General features: G+C 46.3%; 1 protein-coding gene across 2 annotated transcripts in view; it reads left to right on the top strand.

Moving 5' to 3' along the window:
- The window catches only part of TAB1 (TGF-beta activated kinase 1 (MAP3K7) binding protein 1), a 183,353-nt gene that overhangs the window by 4,410 nt on the left and 159,013 nt on the right, over positions 1-19,930 (top strand). For both annotated transcript variants that reach the window (XM_078683463.1, XM_078683459.1), the window contains exon 3: positions 3,267-3,420. In XM_078683463.1, coding sequence (XP_078539589.1) covers positions 3,267-3,420 — 154 coding nt within the window. The remainder of the gene's footprint in view (positions 1-3,266; positions 3,421-19,930) is intronic.

Here is a 19,930-nt window from a genome sequence, read left to right as displayed (position 1 = left end):
TCAAAATTGGAGATGTCAGTTTATGAAATGGCTACGCTTTGGCAAGCCTCCCGTGAGCTGACTACATCACATGAGGGCAGGAGAATTTTGCCTGCAACTGATGTACATTAGGGGGAAATCACTGTAAACATTCAGCACTGAAAGATGGTCAATCTAACATGAAGAAAACCCCAGCCTTTATAATGATGCTGCAAAACCAAAGGGGCTGATGGACGGAGTGTTGAACATTGCACTCACTCGCCCCCAGTCAACTGATCTGGGTTTAATGCATCATCATTCTTTAGCTCACTCCGCCACCCCAGTTCAGACATGGCTATATGCAAATCATTCTGATCCTGTGCCTCATGGGAACAGTCCAGCCCGAACTGCCAAGCCATGTCTTCCCTGGACTGGAAACAAGCATCCTTGGACCAGATCAGTTGACTGGGGTGAGTGCTTGCAATGTTCAACACTCCGTCCATCATCCCCTTTGGTTTTGCTTTATAAGGATGCTGGCTTATTCCTTTAAGGCCCAAAACGGCTGATTTCATGTGGTGAGTGGGATTGTCACACAGATATACTTGCTGGATTAACGGGGGGGTGTTAGGGTGGTTGCTACAACTGAGGCATATGATTCTGTCATATTTCTGGGCTACTACCAGTTTTATTCCTAGCAGTTGGGTGCAGGTACATCTGATAATTCCTCCCAAAAAAAACAGCATATTAATATCCTACTGAGATCACAACAGTGAGACACCCCCTTTCACAATAGTATAACTCAGCACCATGCTTTTAACATCCCGAAAGTCCTTGCTTCCCTTCTGCCTCCAATAACACTCTGGTATCCCGTTGAAATGTCCCTAGCACCCTGCCACTCCATAATACATTGGTGTCCTCCACCTAGTGGCATACCCCTGGGATCTTCATAACATCCAAGTGGCAGTATGTGAACATTTTGGGATCCACTTATCACTTCAGAATCCTCTGGCATTTTGCTAACATCACAGTATCCTGGGGTGCCCCCTAAAGTTCCTACATTGCCCTGGTATTCATCTATATTTCAGCCTTTCTGGAAAACCACTTACCCACCATATCCTCCTGAAATTCCCCTAGAACTAGCACCACTTAACATCAGCACATATTTGCTATTTCTCTTAGTTCCCAGCATTCCTGGGATAATAATTACCTACCTACCTTGGTTACCGTCCTTATCAGCATCCTGCTAGGATCCTGCATGTCACTAATATCCTAACACACCCTCGTGAATTCCCCTAAGACCCTAGAGTCTAGAAAGACCACACATGCTTAGTTCCTAACCTATCACCAATACCTTGGTAGTCCCAACACGCACCTTGGCTTCTCCCAGCACCCCTACAATTGTGCATTCTGGTTGCACGCTTTAGCAACATGGACCCCCCCTCCCCCCATAGGAATCCTGACAACTGCACGATCCCAGATGAATCACTCCGATTATCACCTAACACCTTGGGTCTCCCTGGCAGAACGCTAAAAAAAGATAGCCAAATGACCCAGAATACACTTCTGTTCATCTGACTTAGCCACTTCTCCATTGCTCCTCCTTACCCCTTAACCCACACATTCCAATACATGCTTACCATTCCAATGTTGAAAATGGGATGCTGTTGCAAAGAATTGGTTTGCCGGGTGCTATTCCCGGTGGATGGTTTGCCCACTCCCGTACCCCCTAATTAGCCCTCACTAATATACCCTAATGGACCACAAGGTTGAGGTATCATATAGGAGGGCAACCTAGTAGGATGAGATGAAGCTGATTTGTTTACGGTGGTTCTGTCACACTCTGCCACCACAGGAAGATGGCTGAGCCTACCTCACCCCCCCCCCCCCCTCCAACAGGCCGGGACAGCAGGCTATGGCCACTTTGAAGAAAGAAGAGTTTGCGCTAAGCGTCAGCTCAGGCAGATGGAAAGAGATGAAAAAAGACCATGGGGCTTGGTACTAAGAGTTGGGTATCCGTCACAAGCCAACAATTAATTAAATACATAAATAAATACTGCACATAGTCACACATACACAGGCTGCCACAAAGGGTTAGTTAAAAAACAGTCAAAGTTATAATACCCTTTGAGGTCGCTCGTCTTTCAAATTACCCTGCATACATCCATTCTCTTCATATACATTCACCCAGTCTTGAAAGAGCTGAGAACTCCACAGAATACTGAAATATTTATATCTCCAGGCTTTTTAATAGAAAATATTATTCTTTTTCCAATGCGTCTATTAAAATGAGACAACGTTAATAACAAAACATATACCTACAATCTACACAAATACAGATAAAGGGAGAGACAACAAATAAGACAATCACATTTGTCATAGAATCAAGTTAATTTGTAGGGATTCATAAAAACAGCACATTGCAGAAAACAATTTCTTTTCGAAATGTGTTATTATATTCCACAAATTTAACAAACTCCAGGCCTCGATGCTTTTCGATGGATTGTATATGATAAAACCACCTTCTTCAGGACCGCAACAAAATATATTCCTCTCCTATCGATATTATAAAATGCCGGTGAGAAGCACTAGTTTATATGTTGCTACATTTGTGTTTTTCAGCAATAAATGCGGAGACCTCATATATATTTTTATATATATATATATATAAGTTTAGATAACTTTTCCGCTTCAAATCCAAATACCCTCCAATGTGGGTATTATCAACCTTCGTAATGGCATTGAAGTTAACTTGCAGCGTTGTATAACAGAGGAGCTACGAGACAAAAATAAGAGGGCGTTCTTGCCTCCAGCTACTGGTATCTCTGCCCAGCGGTAACAGCATAGGGAGGCTTTTCAGCTCCATCCTCATCTAGCATCATCACTCCTTATTTTTGTCCTCCTTCTGTCATAAGAACCCCTTTACCACCTAACTCAACCAGCACACTGTTTCTCTCCATACCTCTGACTACTATCCTAGCCGAGCCTATCTTTCAAACCTCCTTGGTAGTCACTCTATTTCATTTCTCCCAAATACCAGCCTGCCCATCCCATCCCATCCCCCAAGAGCCTCTTCTCTCATTCCTTACCTAGGATCCCACACCCATACACCTTTCCTAACACCCAGCCCTTGCCCAAGGAATGTTTCCTTCAATAATACCCTCTCCTTCCTTCTTCCCCCACCTTCCATCCTTGACCATCTCCCCACGCTCCTTCCTCAGCTTGAACCCTTCTTAAGTGCCTCATTTTGCTGTGTCTTAAAGGTATTAGTGTTGCTGACTGGTGTTGCATTTGTCTCTCTCCTTCAACAGAAGTGACGACCGTGTGTTCCTCTACGGCGTCTTCAACGGCTACAATGGTACTCGAGTCACAAACTTTGTTGGACAGCGGTTGTCTGCAGAGTTAGTCCTTGGGCAGCTGAGCCCAGATTACAGTGACGCGGATGTGCGGCGAGTGTTGCTTCAGGTAGGGCAGTGAATGCTGCCAGTGTGTGAAAGAATAACTGGGGTGGAGGCTGAGGGGGCAGTGTTGACCTTGCACTTATACGGAGGCCTGGATAGCAAGAAAATACTTTTGCTGAAATGTTATTGTGTTTTGTTTTCTTAAGCCTACGTAGGCACATGAGGAATTCTTGGAGTGCCCTAGTTTGCGGCTTAAAACTTAATCCATGCTTTTGTTCTTAAAGAACCAGAGTTACAATAACATATGTGGTATGAGACTAATTCCTTCTAATTCCCCCTTTTTTTTGTTGCATAAATGGACCATGGAAGATCTCTTAGTCCTTATGTGAGCCTGATACCTTATTTTCTCCTTTCTTTATTAGGGGGCTGAAAAGTAGTTTCACAGCACCATAATGAGATTTTCTTTCTCCAGTCCCTCCAGCAGCGGCTGCTGTTTATTCTACGGTTTGATGCTCTTGCAATCCAACTTGACTTGTTTTTTTCCTCCCTTACACTTTTAACCAGCTTTGGCAGTGTCAATAGGCCTGGCTTATAACTTTGTGGATCAGTGATTGAGGTTAGACACTCAGTAAGTCACCAAACATGTACTCCCACTCATCCTTTCCCTCAAAGTGGAACATAACAATTAACTAGCTAATGGGCTACCAGATCCCCTCCCACTTGACGCCCTGTGAAGTGTCTCCACTAGCTAGACCAGAATGCACTATTCTGCTCACTCCCAAAAAGGCAGAACCCTTTTCTCGGTGTGTGGAGCTTCGTAGCCCAACCCAAAGGTGTGGCTATCTGGGGCTACACTCCCCTTGAAAAAACAGTTTCATCACAGCTTCTCTCTCTGCCCAAGTTGCCAGCCCGTTTGCTAAAAAAGAGCAGCCCCTCTTTTGTGTGAGACTACCATTTGCCCTTCTTCCCCTTTGAACCTCGCCTTTTGGGCTCACATTCTGCTAGGAAGAGGTCACACATCATCCCTCGGCAGGTACTTTGTTCCTCTTGTGGAGAGTCATTCTCTACTCTCACCTGGAGGGCAGAAGGCTGTCTCGAGGACAGCAGCTTGTGTGCAACTATAAACTGCTACTGGAACTTTTGGACATCAATGTAATGTAAAAAAAGTTACATTAAAGTGGACTTGGACAACAAGTTGGGCTTAATGTAACGATTTGTTTGATACCTTGAAGTACCATGTTTAGTAGTACTATTTGGAAGTTAGCACTGCTGAGTTATCAACATGTAACTTCATATTCACCTTTCCACATTAACAAACGACAATGCCAGTTGTCAGGACATGTACATTTAATAAAAAACATGTTGATCTTCATAATATAATACACCCCTACTTTAGGGCTCAGTGGACCTGCCTTAGGTGTGACTCAAAAACAGTAAAAAAAAAAGAGTCTAGGCAGTGCCATTGGTTTAAATGGCAAAGTCAAGTTAGCAGTTTAAACATCTGTCAGACAGTGGCATGGCTATGGAAGATGCCAACAGGACATGAGTGCTCTGTCCTCCACAGAGACAGTCCTGCAGCCAATTGCCTGCAGACCACGCTCCTTACAAGGTGTTGAGTGATCGGAGCCCGCTTGGAGTGCAGAGAGACACTGCTAGCCTCCTGTGCCACTACACTGGCAGTCATTTTTACCGGGCCATGCCGACTTGCTGTGGCCAGCCCGTGCACAGCTAGCACTGCTTCTGTCTGGTGGCCTGAAGGCTTGGACCTGCTGATCGACCAGCTTTGAGAGAGTTCCTGGACGGCAGGTCCTTGCTGGAGAGGGAGAATGGTGCTCCTCTTTGGACTTCCCCTGGATCAGGATGTTGGCTGCTGTGATCCACCATGCAGCCTTTTGTGCTCTCTGCTGCATGTGACGAACATAAGCTATGTTCCTGGTAGCTAATGTGAGCCAGTCCCCTGGATGCAATGAGGAGAATGTTGGACTGGTTGGGTGGGCACCTGGCCTAAGTTTGAAAGAATTGCAGCACTGATGAGCCCTGTTGGATGAGAAAGTGAGACTGTAGGGTTCACAGGTTAGGCCTAGAGATGTAACATACCTGGGAGTGGAGAACTGCGCTCGGAGTAGCTCCAGGGTGCACACGAATGGTGGTGCTCTCAACCGCGGCCCCCCTCCTGAGCATAGGCTGTACAGAACGCTTTCTGGAGTATTGCAACCCATGGGGAGGAGTGCATGGACTTATTGAGGGGCCTTCTTACACACGCTGGATTGAAGAGGGATGACCTAGTTGCATCGCCCTTTAAAGACTCGGAACGCCCTTGTAATCTATTTTGGTAAGTTTCCCTGGGGGAGCAGAGGGGCTTGTGCGATGGTGAAAGACAAGATGGTGAATCTGCAACAGAACACGATCAGGCAGTACACTCTCCGCAGAGGTCCACAAGATAGATGGATGACCAGGGACCGTTGCCACATGGGACGATGACTGAGGAGCCCACTGGAGCCCCCTGAGCTGTCATACTGGTTTACAGTAGAGAGAGCTCATAGACACTGGCTGGAGAGGCCTCCGCCGGAGTCACCTCCTCGGGCTCTGATAATCCACATCCTTAATCATAGGGACAAAGAATGCATACTCGGAGCTTTCTGTCCCGCTGTGGCCCTTACCTTTGAAAACCATACTATTGCACTCTAGCAAGACTACATTAGGAAAGTTCAGCTACAAAGCAAATCCTTTTTGAAAGTAAAACAGAAGCTTTGGGTGTTAAACCTGAAATATATGCTCCTGTTCCCAGTACATCTGAGTCATTGCGCAGGGGGATAGTAATTTCTTTGAGCAGCGAGACGTGGTGTGGAACTGGCTTGAAATGTGGGACAAGATATGGCTGCCAAGGGGAAGTGGGGCTCCCGCTCGCGGGGGTGGCTGTGCCCGCAGTCAAAAGACCTAATTGGACAAAGGCGGTGGCCCTTCCAGAGAAGCAGAGACGATTCTAATGACACCTTCTAGGGTGATTATCCAAGAAGATTGTACTATGGCTGTGGTGACCAGGAAGACAGACTGGGGTTGGAAAATCCACAAGTTGTCATGCTAGACACAGAAATGGAGACAACACCTAACAAGGTTGTGACTGCTTTTGCCTTAAACAAAGAAGGACTAGCTTTTGTGCTCCCACTTTATATACATAAATCGTCAGTATATATTAATAGGCCAGTCAGAGTGCACTAAATAGAATACTCCATATAGATTATCAATACATAAAACCATATGTGACTGTCTATGTGCTGTGAAAAATGGCTGTTTATTATAATTCAATTCAATTTAATAATGTCCATTGTTCACATATACAAACCAATTCACAGTTAAAAGTTTAAAAGCATAGGGAGGATGAAAATATAATCTTAGTACATATATCCTGTGGAAAAGCTGCTGGTTCTGTTGATGAATATGCTCAATACTGATGTGAAAATGTTAAGTGATGCCCTTGCCAATAGACTTTTTGGGACTGTGGGTTCCCTGAACCCATCTGATTAGACGTAGGTACATTCCGGTAGGAATACTGAATATAACATCAATCAGCCTTTGTATAGTGTAGCACTGTCACCCCCGGGAGGGATATCTGGGCACTGGGGTGCGGGGTCTTCGTCAAAAAGCCAGGTCTTGAGGAAATGGTGTGAAGAGGGAAGAAAGGAGCAGAGAAGGCAAAACAGAGGGCAGAAGCAGAAAAGCATAACGACAGAAGAGGGATAAATATAGCGCAGAAAAGGCCAGAGGGCAGATAACAAGCAGAAAAGGCAAAACAATGGGCAGAAAAACCGATAGAAAAAGGCAAAACATGGGGCAGAAAAACAAGCTGAAAAAGGCAAAACAGGGTGCAGAAAAAGGCAAAACAGGGCAGAAAAGAGCAAAACAAGGCAGAAAATGTTCAGAAAAGGCAAAACAAAGGGCAGAACAACGAGCAGAAAGGCAAAACAGAGCAGAAGAGGGCAGAAAAGGTAAAACGGAGGGCAGAAAAAGGTAAAACGGGACAAAAAAACAAGCACAATAAAAGCAAAACGGATCAAGAAATAATCAGAACCACAAACAGAGGGCAGCAGTTAGACAGGCAGCAGAGGGTAGCGGAAGGGCAGACAAACTGGGCAGAAGAACGTACGGGGAGCTGGCACAAGGACCTACACAATTTGGTCACTCTGCGGCCTCCATTAAGTAGGTCCTTGGGGGAAGTGGGGTGCTGGGTGGCGGAAGGAGGGAAACACAGGAAAAACAGAGGGAAGAAAGGCAAAACAGGGCTGAAGAGAGCAAAACAGGGCAGAAAAGGCAAAATGGTGGGCAGAAAAACAACCTAAAAAGGCAGACAAAATTAGCAAAGAAGGCAAAACAAAGGAAGAAATGAGCATAGGAGACACAGACAGAGGGCAGCAGGTAGACAGGTAGCGTACTGCGGGCAAGCTGGACAGGAGAACTGTCGCAGGGGGAGCTGGCACTAGGAGCTGCTCCTCCTGTTCTCTACATATGTAGATTCTTGTATGTGATGCACGTGATAGAAACATCAGATATCCAATGTGTGGTGGCATCTGGAACTTGCCTTTGACATAATGAATGGCAGTTCCTGTAGGCCGTGTTGACAGGTACGGGGTTTAGCCCATACTATGTAAGTTGGGTACAATTAATTTACAAGGGACCTAGGCCAGAGTACGCACGGGAAACATTGTGTCTGAGTCATGGTTCCTGTAACAGGGAACCAGACAGGGGTGCCCACTATCATCATCTTTAATATTCGCAATGGCATTTGAGCCATTTGCACATAGTCTGCAGAAAAGATTTTACCCATGGGGTATTAGAGAGGGAAACGTGATTCATGTGATCTTTATGTATGCGAATGATACACTAGTACATTTTAGGAGATACACAAAGATTGGTTTCAATACTACTGCAAGACCGAGAATTTTGCAGTAGCAATGGGTTTACATACCATTTGTGGTAAATCTCTGCTGTCCCCTGTGGTCGCTTAGGGCACGTTGAAGACTATTTTCCATTAAGCGTAGGACTGAACTGGGTAGGCGGCAACTTTAGATATCTAGGAGTATGGGTGACGCTGTGCCCAATATGCATGCAACATAAGCAGAGTGATGGCTGGACTGAAGCACTCTGTACCATTTTGGAACACCTTACCCCTCTCAATCATGGGCCTATGAGTTTTAGCAAACAATGTGTCTGAGGCCCTGGTGACAACCCGCAGATTAGTTTGTTGAATACATTTGTATAAGCAGGGAAACAAAGTCAAGTGTTGTTAGACATATTGAAACTTCCATCGGTGGAGGGAGGCCTTGGTCTTTTGGATCTGTTTCTGTACTTGCTGCGGTACAGTTGCAGCACGTGGTGCATTGGCCGGAGGATGTCCCTAACTAGAAGAAACCGCTCCATACTCGTATGACTTTTGGAGGAATTCTACCAGAATTATTCATAATGGGCTGCAGAATCCCAATTTGCACTCCAGGTCTTATTCGTCAGGTGTTAGGGCTGTCGCATATGGTGGTGGTCGAAGTCTTCAAAAGAAGTCTTCAGGCAATTTGCCCCTCCGTATTCTTAAACTTTTTCTGGATATGAAGCGCGAGGTGTCTTTCCACGCTTGGCAGGAGGGAGGCTGTCCCAAGGAAGTATTTAAATTATAATTTTATTACATTCAAACAGGCACAGGAACAATTTGGGCTGGCCAGTTCTTACAGTATGCCAAATTAGTGGATTCTGTTTGCTCCTTTTGGAACACATTTGCCAAGCCCTTAGCTGACCAAGTGACAATGTGCTGACTGCTGGACATGGCAGGCAGCAAAAAACGGTTTACGGTGCTTTATGCTGCAGTGGTGGTAGAGGGGAAGGGAGAACACCAGTAAAGCCAGGGAACGCTGGACGGCAAACAGCCCAGAGGACGCAAATCTTTTCAAGATCGGCTGGGCACGAAACCACAGCTCCCAGACTGCCCCGCTCACCTGCCAGTGCCAGGAGGCACACAAAGCAACACGCTGAGGCCCACTGTGTGAAACACGTGTCGTGTAGTTCCTATAAAAATATTATACAGGATCTGCGTGTTTGCACAGCATACACTGTAGGTTTAGTGTCAGACTGACTCTGTACACCCCCACCGGGTATGTTGACCTTCTGTATCAGCTAGCTCACAGTGCCACTAGAATCTCCTCTTACCGGGGAGAGAATAGTTCTTGGCAACCATCGAACATGACAACCCTGATCCCTCAGGACCGTGGAAACAATATACTACTTTTCGCTCAGTCACTTGTGTTCACTGAGTCTGTCTCAGAGATATACACAGAATAAACAGGCTGGGCGTTTTCAATAAGTATTTATTGAACAGTTGTTATTCTGGTGTAGAATAGATGAGCTGCAACAACCCTTAGACAGTATAAGATATAAATGATTAGCAGTACTAAAAAGGTAAAGGGATGGAATAGCTCTACCATCTTACAATAATCATGAATACATACGAGTATATAAAACACATGATAAAAATATGTGAACTCCTACGATGCCTTCCTAACTAGATGTACCTAAATGTACCTAGCATGTGTGTTAAGCCAAGAATCCCTCTAGGATTTAGTCAACTCAGTTATCTGAAGTGAGAGACTTTGGGACTCCGTCCTGGTCTCGAGTTGGACACCCCGCGAGGGATGTTAGACCACAGCGAGCTGGAGTGTCTGCATGCAGGAACCTCAGCGTCTCTGGTCAGTGTGTCGGCCGGGAAGTCTTGGTCTCCTCTGCCTATCTTAGCAAGATGTGATGTGTATATACCCATAGGTCTCCCCAGGGATCCTACCTTGCTATGTTACTGTGTCGGCCTAAGGATGACATCTGGCATGAACTTTATTCATAGATATTATACAGGAGATGGTAGTCCTGCTGTGGTTCTAAGAAACCTCATGCATTATGTATGAGATTCGAACTGGGGAAAACCCGCGTTCTGAATGCAGTGTCCTCTCTAGGTAAAAGGTCAGTCCCTGTAAACCGTTATAAGTGTAATGTAGGGAAGAATATAGATGAAGGGTCACAATGTTACGTGGGCCTATATTAGAGTATCTATATGAAATATAACACGCGTGTGGGCCGCACCTGGGGGAAGCCCGTGCCAATGGCGGGCCCGTCCTTGCCAGGACGAGGCAGGGCCACCCCACTTGTGTCTGGCTTCCTGACGATTTGTCGCGGACCGACTACTGTTCCACGAGGGACTGTAATTTTCTTGCTTGTTTGTTTGCTGGCCTAGGGTCAGGGTCTGGCCCTTCTAGCCCAACTATTTATTTGGCCATCTTCCAACCTGCTATCCGGCATTGAGCACTTCCCTTGGCCTGCCCAATCAACTGTTTTTAATTTCCCTCTCAAGCGCTCCCATCTGCTTTTTGGGAGAGGTTTATTTTGGTTCCTTGAGTATCTTTTAGTCTTGAGATTTTTGAAGGGACTTTTTGTTTGGTACTCTTGATCTGCCTTTCGGGGAGGGTTAAAATCCCTCGGTGGCACATAATCTTCTGTTAGCCTAAGCACTCTAGTTATTCTTTCTAGCCACTTGTTTATAACTTGTGGATAAGGCTTGGTCCCTCGATTTTTACCCTGTCCCGGACTGTGTCCTTTGAGGCTTGAGACCCGAGGCCTGGGATGGGGAAAAGGAAAGCAGTGGAGAGTGCTGGAGGCAGGTTGGCAGGGAAGGAGAAAAAAGTTAAAAAATTGTCCAAGCGCCCAGGCAGTAAGTGCGTCTTAGATCACATCGATTGGCTGCTAAACGAATGTGAAGGCATTTTAGATGCAGAGCTAGCTACTACTCTATGCAATGCTGCCAGTCAATCTTCTATCAGCACCACCAGTCTTGGCGGCTCACCAGTTATCCCTGATATGTTCAGGATATCGTTATCCAAGAGGATGTCCTAGAGCACTCAGGGGGTAGCACTCCATACTGTGAGGGCCCATTCACCACCCCCTATTTCTATATGCTGCCCCACAAACCAGCCAGATCTCGCTCTTCAATGTGCTAACCGGTTTATTCGCCTTCTGGACGTGACCGATGACCTGAAGGGTGATACTACCCACCAGCCTTCTGACGTGCTAAGCGAAATGACACCTGCACCCAATTTAGATGGTCAGAATCCGTGTGTACGTACGAACTCATTAACGACCTCAGAGCAGAATTAGGAGCTATGAGATCCATGATAGATGGCCTCACAACATTAGTTAAACAATTACTGCAGAATGGACCAGGAGCTCCATTGCTTACCGAGTCCGCCCTGCGAGTAGGCAACCAACCCACTTATGCCGGACCCACCCAACATTTGCCAGCACTCCAAAATGCGACCCCCCCCCTTAATAGGCGCCTTAACCCACACCCTGTTACTATTACACACACACAAGAACTACCTGAACCCAATGCTAATCAAACGAACTATCCTCCTAATGCAATGGCAGAGAATAGACCTTTCAAACATCTTGGGGTAAGAAGTAATAATTTGCAACTGGGGATAGCACTGCAAGAACAAGGTAGGCTCCAGTCAATATGACTAGTTCCCACCTGTACGGAAAATCTACATGGTCAATGTCCCCAAACTTGGTGGAAGAGCGGGTCCTGAGGGGGAAGTTGCATTAATCAATACAGCAATCCAGTGGATCTGTCATGTCAGGGGATGGCGCTTCGTGATTCGTGATGACATTGTAAGAGCCAGAAGATGTACTTCCCTCGACCAGCCCTTTGATTGTATCGAACTTACACTCCAAGAGGTAGAGCTGGCCAAAAAACTCCTCGCTCTAGAACACCAAACATGCTCCCCCTACACTTCCTTAATCCAATTCAAATGTTATATTTCCCAAGAGCAGATAAATCCCAATGTATTCCCACCCTTGGGTGGAACAACCAGAGGTTCTCAATTAGAGACCAACAACTGACTCTTGGGAGAAGAGTACCAGCATGCTAGACTTCTCCCTACACATCCCATTATCACTACCACCAGTGCTACCCCACTAGACCCCCAGAAGTCTGCCTGTTCGAGGGGGCAGATCCCCTGCCTGCTGCAGATTAGGGCAGTCTACTGACTTATTTTAGAGGGTCGGACCCCAGTACGAACACCAACTCCCAAGTATTGTCCCAGGCTCCTAGAAACAATTGCCCTGCCAGCTCAAGAGCTGCATAGCCCTCTAGCACTGAATCCCATCAACAGCTCAGATTAGTATTGTGGAACGTGGCAGGGTTAAGTAGTAAAATGTCACTTCCCCGCTGAAAAAAACTAATTGAAGGTTACAATATTTGTATTATCCAGGAAACCTGAAGTGTTGTCCCTTTATTTAAATCCGGCTATGCATGTTATTGTACACCAGCAACCACTAGAGGGAGAGGGTGCCCGGCAGGGGGACTGATTATTTGGGTGGGGGTCGCATTGGAATGTCAGATCAAATTTTTTAAGTGAGGAACCAGCCAATATCTCCTGATTCTAGTGTAGGCTCCACAGAACAGAACCACATGCAAGTCATTCTCCGATTTGTATGCACATGCCGGGCACGCCCCAGTCTCTGATCCACCTGCCCAAGCCTTTGTAAATGACCTTAGGGGGAGAGACCCATACCTCCATTGCAGAAAGATCTTCCTTGTAAACACCGGTGTCATGCCATCCAAAACACATTCATGGCTGTACGAATCTTTGATTTTGATAAAGAGATCGGTTAGGGACCCCTCCCGAGTGGTATCCAGGGTTTTTTGGAGCATGTAGTTGTAAAACAAAGTAGACAATGCTTTTCTGGAGATCCTTGTGCACGCGCTTTCTGGATCCGACCATAAGTCAGGCACTCCAAGAGTCACACACATTCTCCTTATGTACTTTAGCCAAGGAATTTTAGTGGCGTTTGGTAAAGTAAGAAATTCCTGGAGCTCCGCTCTGTAGTTGGCAAGATCCTGGCTACTCCACAGGCGACGCCAGTAGGTCAGGGGTTTGAGGCCCAGTTCTTCCGTGATAGGTCTCAGAGCCAGGTCTAGTCTCAGTGGGAGTAGTGGAGTACTTGGGGGAAGGGCAGCCAGCTGTCTGATGAATTTATTTTCTATGGTTTGGATAGTATGTGTCGGGGTATAACCCCACAGCTCGCTTCCATAGATAATTCCCCGCCTGAGCTTTGTAAATGTGGATGGCAGGTGCCAAAGGGCGGAGTGGGGATTTCCTAGCAATTCTCGTGATGCCTCCCGCCCTCTGCGATAGTTTCATGCTAGCTTTTGTTATATGGGCCGACCATGTTAAATTCTGGTTTAGGGTTATCCCAAGGTATTCTATTGTGTGAACCCTTTCCAGACATGTTGTGCCCAGGCGGGTATTTGGACGATTGTTGGCCTTAGGATTGAGAATCATAAATTTTGTCTTTGCAGGGTTGATTTCAAGCCCCCTTTCATTACAAAAGCCCAGGAATCCGTCCAGGACCCTCTGCAGCCCCATAGGTGATTTGGACAGCAGCAGGGTGTCATCCGCAAACATAATTGCAGGCACCCTGCTGCCGTTCAATTTTGGTGCATCAATGTTAGCAATCCTCCTCAGATGCTCTATCACCCCGTTCACAAAGAGGCAAAACAGGGTCGGGGCCAGCACACAACCCTGCCTCACCCTTCTGCGAACGGGGAACCTATCGGTCAGCTTGCCATCTTTCCCGCATCTAACTCGTGCGTAGTTATCTTTGTGGAGTCTGATTAGGATTTCAAGAATATCTCCAGGGACTCCCAACTCGGCCATTACCTCCCACAATTTTGCCCTTGGGACCAAATCGAATGCGGCACGTAGGTCCACAAAGACATCGCTTTGTCCAGGCCAAAGGGGTGTTGGCATATAGGAGTCAACGTCCTCCGACAATAATACCACTGTGAGGACAGCCGAAACGCGTCAAGGCAGGAAATTGGAAACACACAACAAATGCACATTTTTGCACAACCGGAAAGTATCGGCACCCTTCTTTTGAGAAAGGAGGAACAGTGGTCATATATATCAGTTGTTGTAATACAAGAACTTTTTCCCACCAGTGGCCGCACACAATTTCCGCCCATCTGAAATGTGCACTCAAGTGAAATAAACTTTTGCGCGGAGTCATATCACCTGTTTAAGCAGTGTTTCTTAAAGCTCTTTTTCTATTGGTCACATAAGGTCTCTCGACAGCTGCACTGTCAGGCCAGACCTCAAAGTACAAATGTGTATCCAGACGGACCAAGCGGAACATGCACAGCGGTAGTATGCTTTAGTGGCTGAACTGCAAAGTTCAATACCAGGGGACCGGCTATCTTCCTGGCTAGTCTACTTGGTCATATTTTGCCCATGTAGTGTAACTCTGACGAGTCACCGTCTCTGCCAACCACCCTCTCACCTTATTTGGCAAATTGTGACCAGGCTAGCAGTTACTTAGTAAAATAATCAAAGCCACTTAGAGTGTACATGGGAGGCTGCTGTTAATAACCGAGGGCACCCCAGTGACATTGTTAAGTCTGTTAGTGCTGGGTTAGAAGAGGCCATGAAGATAAATGACAGTAAGTACTGTTGAATATTCTACAAATGTAGAAACATTTAACTTTGCTGTTTTTATCAGCTCACTCTACACTCGAAAGCAAGCTTACATAAGTAATTATTAACTGTATAGATTAATCTATATCTATACTACTATTATAAAGAGAGAACTGTGAACCTTTGAGGCGGGTAAACTCGGGAACCACAGCGCCAATCCAAACACTCAATACATCATTGGAATTGTCAGGGTCTGCAGAGTGACGTAGGCTATATACCACCCAAAAATATACGTTCTTTAAAAAATATACGTTAAAAAAAAAAGTAGTCTCTTGGAAGTAGCGCCGGCCGTGTGCGCTAACAACGTGCGTGATGACATCATCAGGAGCCCGGGGAGGATCGGCGGACAGGAGCGCGAGGAGGAGTGGCGAACAGGAGCGCGGGGAGGAGCGGCGGACAGGAGAACGGAGTTTAGCACACAGGACCTCGGGGAGGAGCGGTGAACTTTTGCCGACTGCGCTGTGGGCTGAGGTAGGTGAGAGGCGCCCGCGGTGGGCTGAGGAGGTGGTTGGGGGCCTGGGTTTGGCCGACTGCAGCCGACACGCGCGGGGAGGAAAGGTGAAGTTTAGCGGACAGGAGCGCAGGGAGGCTGTAAGCAAGCCTGATTGCCCCCGGACAACGTCGGGACGGGCTGCTAGTTTGTTATATAGCGCTTCATAATATTTCTTCTCAAAGGTTTTAAAGAACAGGCGTTTCTTTATTGGTGACTTCAAGTGCATTTAATATTTCGTCCTTGGAAGGTTGTATTCACCTTGCGAGGTCCTCAGCCAGGGTGGGGGCTCTGAAGTTCCTCAGTAGACTGAGCATAGGGAGGCAGTTGGATGGGCAAGCTACAAAGGGGGGGTGATGTTTGCTACTGCTGTACAGAGCACAGGTGGCCGAGCAGAGAGAAAAACAGAGTTTATCCCTCAGCCACTTTTAGTCACTCTACCCATAGTTACTAGGAGTAAAACCTGGCCATTTGTGTGGCTGGGACATGCAACATTGTTGTAGCACTAAACGCAAAAGGTTGGAGGCAGGAGCAGTTGACGGGGCAATGGTCAAGGGTGTGAAAGGAAGCAAGAAGTGAGCGGGAGAGAAGCTAAAACCAGGAAACAATGAATGACTGGGGAACTGGGGCAAGCAGAAGTGGGCCATCTGTAAGGATGGGGGCAGGGCACAAGTCGGGCGAACACGTAGGTGGACTGCATCCACCCACTATTTTGACAGGGTGGACACCATCCATCCTGCCTAGAAGTTGGACCACGCTTTAAAATGCTGAACTCTTCCCGGTGCAATTTTCAAACACCAGGACACATTCAGAAGCGCCTGCATGTTGTCGGCTTTCGATCCGCGCAACAACATACCGGCGGCAGTGCGGGGCCTTTCATATTTCAGATGCCAGCTGGGCCTATAACAAAGGCTCAATTTAAGGAGCCCTCAGGCCTCCTTTTGTTCGAGTATCCAGGCTGGAAGCTATCTTACACCTAGAAGCAAATGCAGTGCAGGGGAAACAATGGCACACCCACCGCTTCTAAGCACTTCACATTAACTTAAGAAAGGCATGGTTTTGACTTTGTTCAGTCCCTGTTTATAGGAGATATGCATACGTTGTAAGAATGTCAGGTGTGTTGGTCTGTTCCAGTATTTACTCAAAATAACCATTTAAATACCACTATTTTTTATTTGTTTTAAAGCGCTACTTATCCCAAGGCAGGGTGTCAGAGCGATTGACATACATACGCATTATATTGACAATAAATCATCCAAGTTTGTAAATCAATGTACAGAATGTGCTACATAAGACAGTGAGGGTTACGTAGTGTAGGAGTCAATTATCATCCTCCATAGCTCACTATGCTATATTAGAAGGATTACAATGCAACTGCAAGTAACAAAAGGATCTGTGGTAAAAGCAGTAACCTACTTACCTATCTACATAAAACAAAAATCTGTCATCTGCATGTTACATGATGTGCTTTGAGGTGACACATTAAACCTCTATGCTACTTTGAGTCGAAACTGGGAATAGACCAAACACAGATCTAGGTCTTTCCAGCAAATGGTTAAGCACCAAAGTTATCTTACTATTATTATTCCCTCAGATTTACTGGGAACCCAAAGATCTCTGGAGCAGGTGCCTTAACTCTATAAGATATATTTTTTAAATTGAGACTTTTGCAACCATTTAGGCAGAACAGACGAGGCCCAGATCTTTGGGATTTAAAGTGCCACAAATATCCTGGTTGCGTGGCTTTGTGTTAAAAAAATAAAAAGTGTCACGTAGACGTTACATGGGTGGTGCTTGGGCGTTCCCCTGCATCCACCCATGTATTTTGATGCAAACCCATATTTACAAAGACTTGTAAACATAGGTTTGCACAAAACTGGTGGGTCTACATGAGGTTGGCGTAATGAGGAGAAATATCTTTATTTCTCCTCATTATTTCCTCTTTGCATATATGCTGCATTCTGCAGCTCACATACAAAGAGAAAATAGCCCCACAGGATAGTTTTTGCTTGGCTTTGTTAAAAAGAAAAAAAAAATGGAAGTGCATAGTGCTGCCTTGCGTTACCATGCGTCAGGTAGGCATTACATGCATGGTCGTTCCCTTGCATAGGCCCATCTATTTTGTGACAAAGCTTCCCTTTGCTCGGAATGCACCCTGGGCGGAAATAAATTTGCCACCCTTGCTGCTGCTGGTGTACAATTGGGAAGCATGGAGCTGCTTTTCATAGTCAGTTCCTGACTGAAATCAGAGGCAAGTCACTGCTTTGATGAAGCCAATCATCTTGCACCTCCCCCAACTCACCTTCAGCTTAAGACTGTCAGGCTGGTGCCAAGTTGTTTGTTGGTGTGGGGAGGCGTTGTTAGTGGACGGCAGCAGGGGATCAAAGGTACAGAAGGGGAGTGATAGCGTGTTAAATACAGCCATTGCGACATATTAAAAATTATTAGAATAGCACGATTTCGCTAATTTATAAAAAGTTGATCAACACCAGGACTGATCTGCTAGATAGTCTTCGAGGGTTGTGGACCAGAGATGGTCTAGAACTCGATGATGAGGACTGGCAGTCCGCTCTTTCTTCCCCGAAGGAAGTGGCTATCCCGGCACGTCTTCGGTTCGTTCAACTGAAAATTTTGCATAGGGTGTATGTGACTGGCCCACGTCTGGTTCGAATGGGATTTTCGATGGATGGCTTGTGCAGGCGCGGCTGCGGTATGGTGGCTATGTTCCTTCATATTATTTGGGAATGCCCTGCTGTGCTACGTTATTGGAACCGCGTGCATGAAGTAATGAGTGAGGTCACGGGAGTGCGATTAATGCCTGAAGCGCGACGATGCTTGTTGAATGTCTGGGAGCCGAATGACTACAATCAAGCGCAGCTCCGTTGGGCGACCTTGGGCAACATGGTAGCCAAGCGTGATATTGCCCAATTGTGGGGCGCTCAGAGGCCTCCGACACTTCTGGGGTGGACACAAAACATGGATTGGTGCATGTTTCGAGAAAAAACTGTGTATGTTTCCCGTGGCAGACCAGGCAAGTGGGGGAAAGTTTAGACCCAATGGAACGCATACCGTGGAGATATATGTACTCCCCCATTGTCGGAATTTGATGATGATTTGTCTTCCTCCCAACCTGACGTTTCCTCCGCAGGAATATAGTTGTATTGTATATATTTTGGTCTCATCCCCCCCCCTCTCCTCCCCCCCCCACTTATTGATTCCACTACCGCTTGATTCTCTATGTACCCCCCCCACAGACCACGTGATGACCCGTTTTAATGTACTGCCTTGTTTTGTATTGTTTTTTTGTTTTCTTGTTTTAAAATTAATAAAAAGTTAAAAAAAATAAAAAATTATTAGAATAACTTTAAACTAAATCGCTGGAACCAAGGTAGAGGAACGTTGCTGTGCGCAGGACCTTCATGCAGAGAAAACGCTCCATAGCCCCTGTGATGATTGTCGCCCTGGGCCTGGACCCAGCTCGCCCATGCCAAAGGTTTTGTTCATAAATAATATACGTAGTCTTCTTAAGGCAGTCACACTAGCTTTCCCTGGGTCAGCTCAAGAGTCCCACTTCCCTGTCAAATGATTGTGGTTACTCCCCATTTATATGAGGAGACATTACAGCAAGGTCCCGCTAGTGAGTGTAAGTCTTAAAGGTTCCACGATGGCTTCAAAAAAGTCAAAGTCCCTCTGCACTTTAGAGTGTCAGTCAGAGTAAGTTGCCCCAAGGCCTGGCGGCCCAGTATTTGGTCTTGCCCGCTCTGTTCGGAGAGCCCCGCATGTGTCTGTGGTCTGGTGCTGAGCAGAAGTCGGGATGCTACAGTAGAGGCAACATGTTCCCATTCGCTCCTCTGCCTATGCGATAAGCCTCTTTGAATCCGGTGGCTGGTCTTGAGTCCTCCTGGATTGTTGGGTAGTTGAAGCGTTGCCCTTCCTCTGCTGGTAATGGCTTGTTTCTTCTTCAAAGCTGCACATTGCTCCAGGGTGACACCCCTTTCACTTCACCACGCCCCTCCAGGCATATGGGGTTTGTAATAGTGCACACAGCGAAATGGCCCCTTCCGGTCACAGCATTGCACAGGGCGACTGCCCTCTTCTCGACAGAGCAATGCACCAGGGTGACATCCCTCAATCATAACCACAACCCCCACCTGGCATACGGATGTCATTGGCAGCACACAGATTTTCTGCATTCATTTTGTGCAATTCAGCCACTAAATGGACATCTCTTTATTTCACCTATTTCACATCAAAGATGAATGTTTTGTCTTTAATACTTGGCGCATAAGGTTAGAGTGTTGCTGCCAGCAGAAGCCACATGAAAGTCAATTCATCTTATATCTGGCCTTGATTCTTACTATACATGGTACAACATTACAGCCTATGAAATCAAACCTAGATAAGTCTAGGAACACTCAATTTGGTCCAGCTGGGAAGACAGGATTGATTCCAGGTTTCCTGCTTTCACACTGTTTATTTCAGCCATTAGATGAACATCTCTTTCGGTCTCTAATTTCTCCTGTATT

Source organism: Lissotriton helveticus, chromosome 1_1 (assembly GCF_964261635.1).
Source record: "Lissotriton helveticus chromosome 1_1, aLisHel1.1, whole genome shotgun sequence".
Taxonomy (NCBI): Eukaryota; Metazoa; Chordata; class Amphibia; order Caudata; family Salamandridae; genus Lissotriton; species Lissotriton helveticus.
The sequence above is the reverse complement of the archived record's forward strand: the minus strand, read 5'-3'. Positions and strand labels throughout refer to the sequence as shown.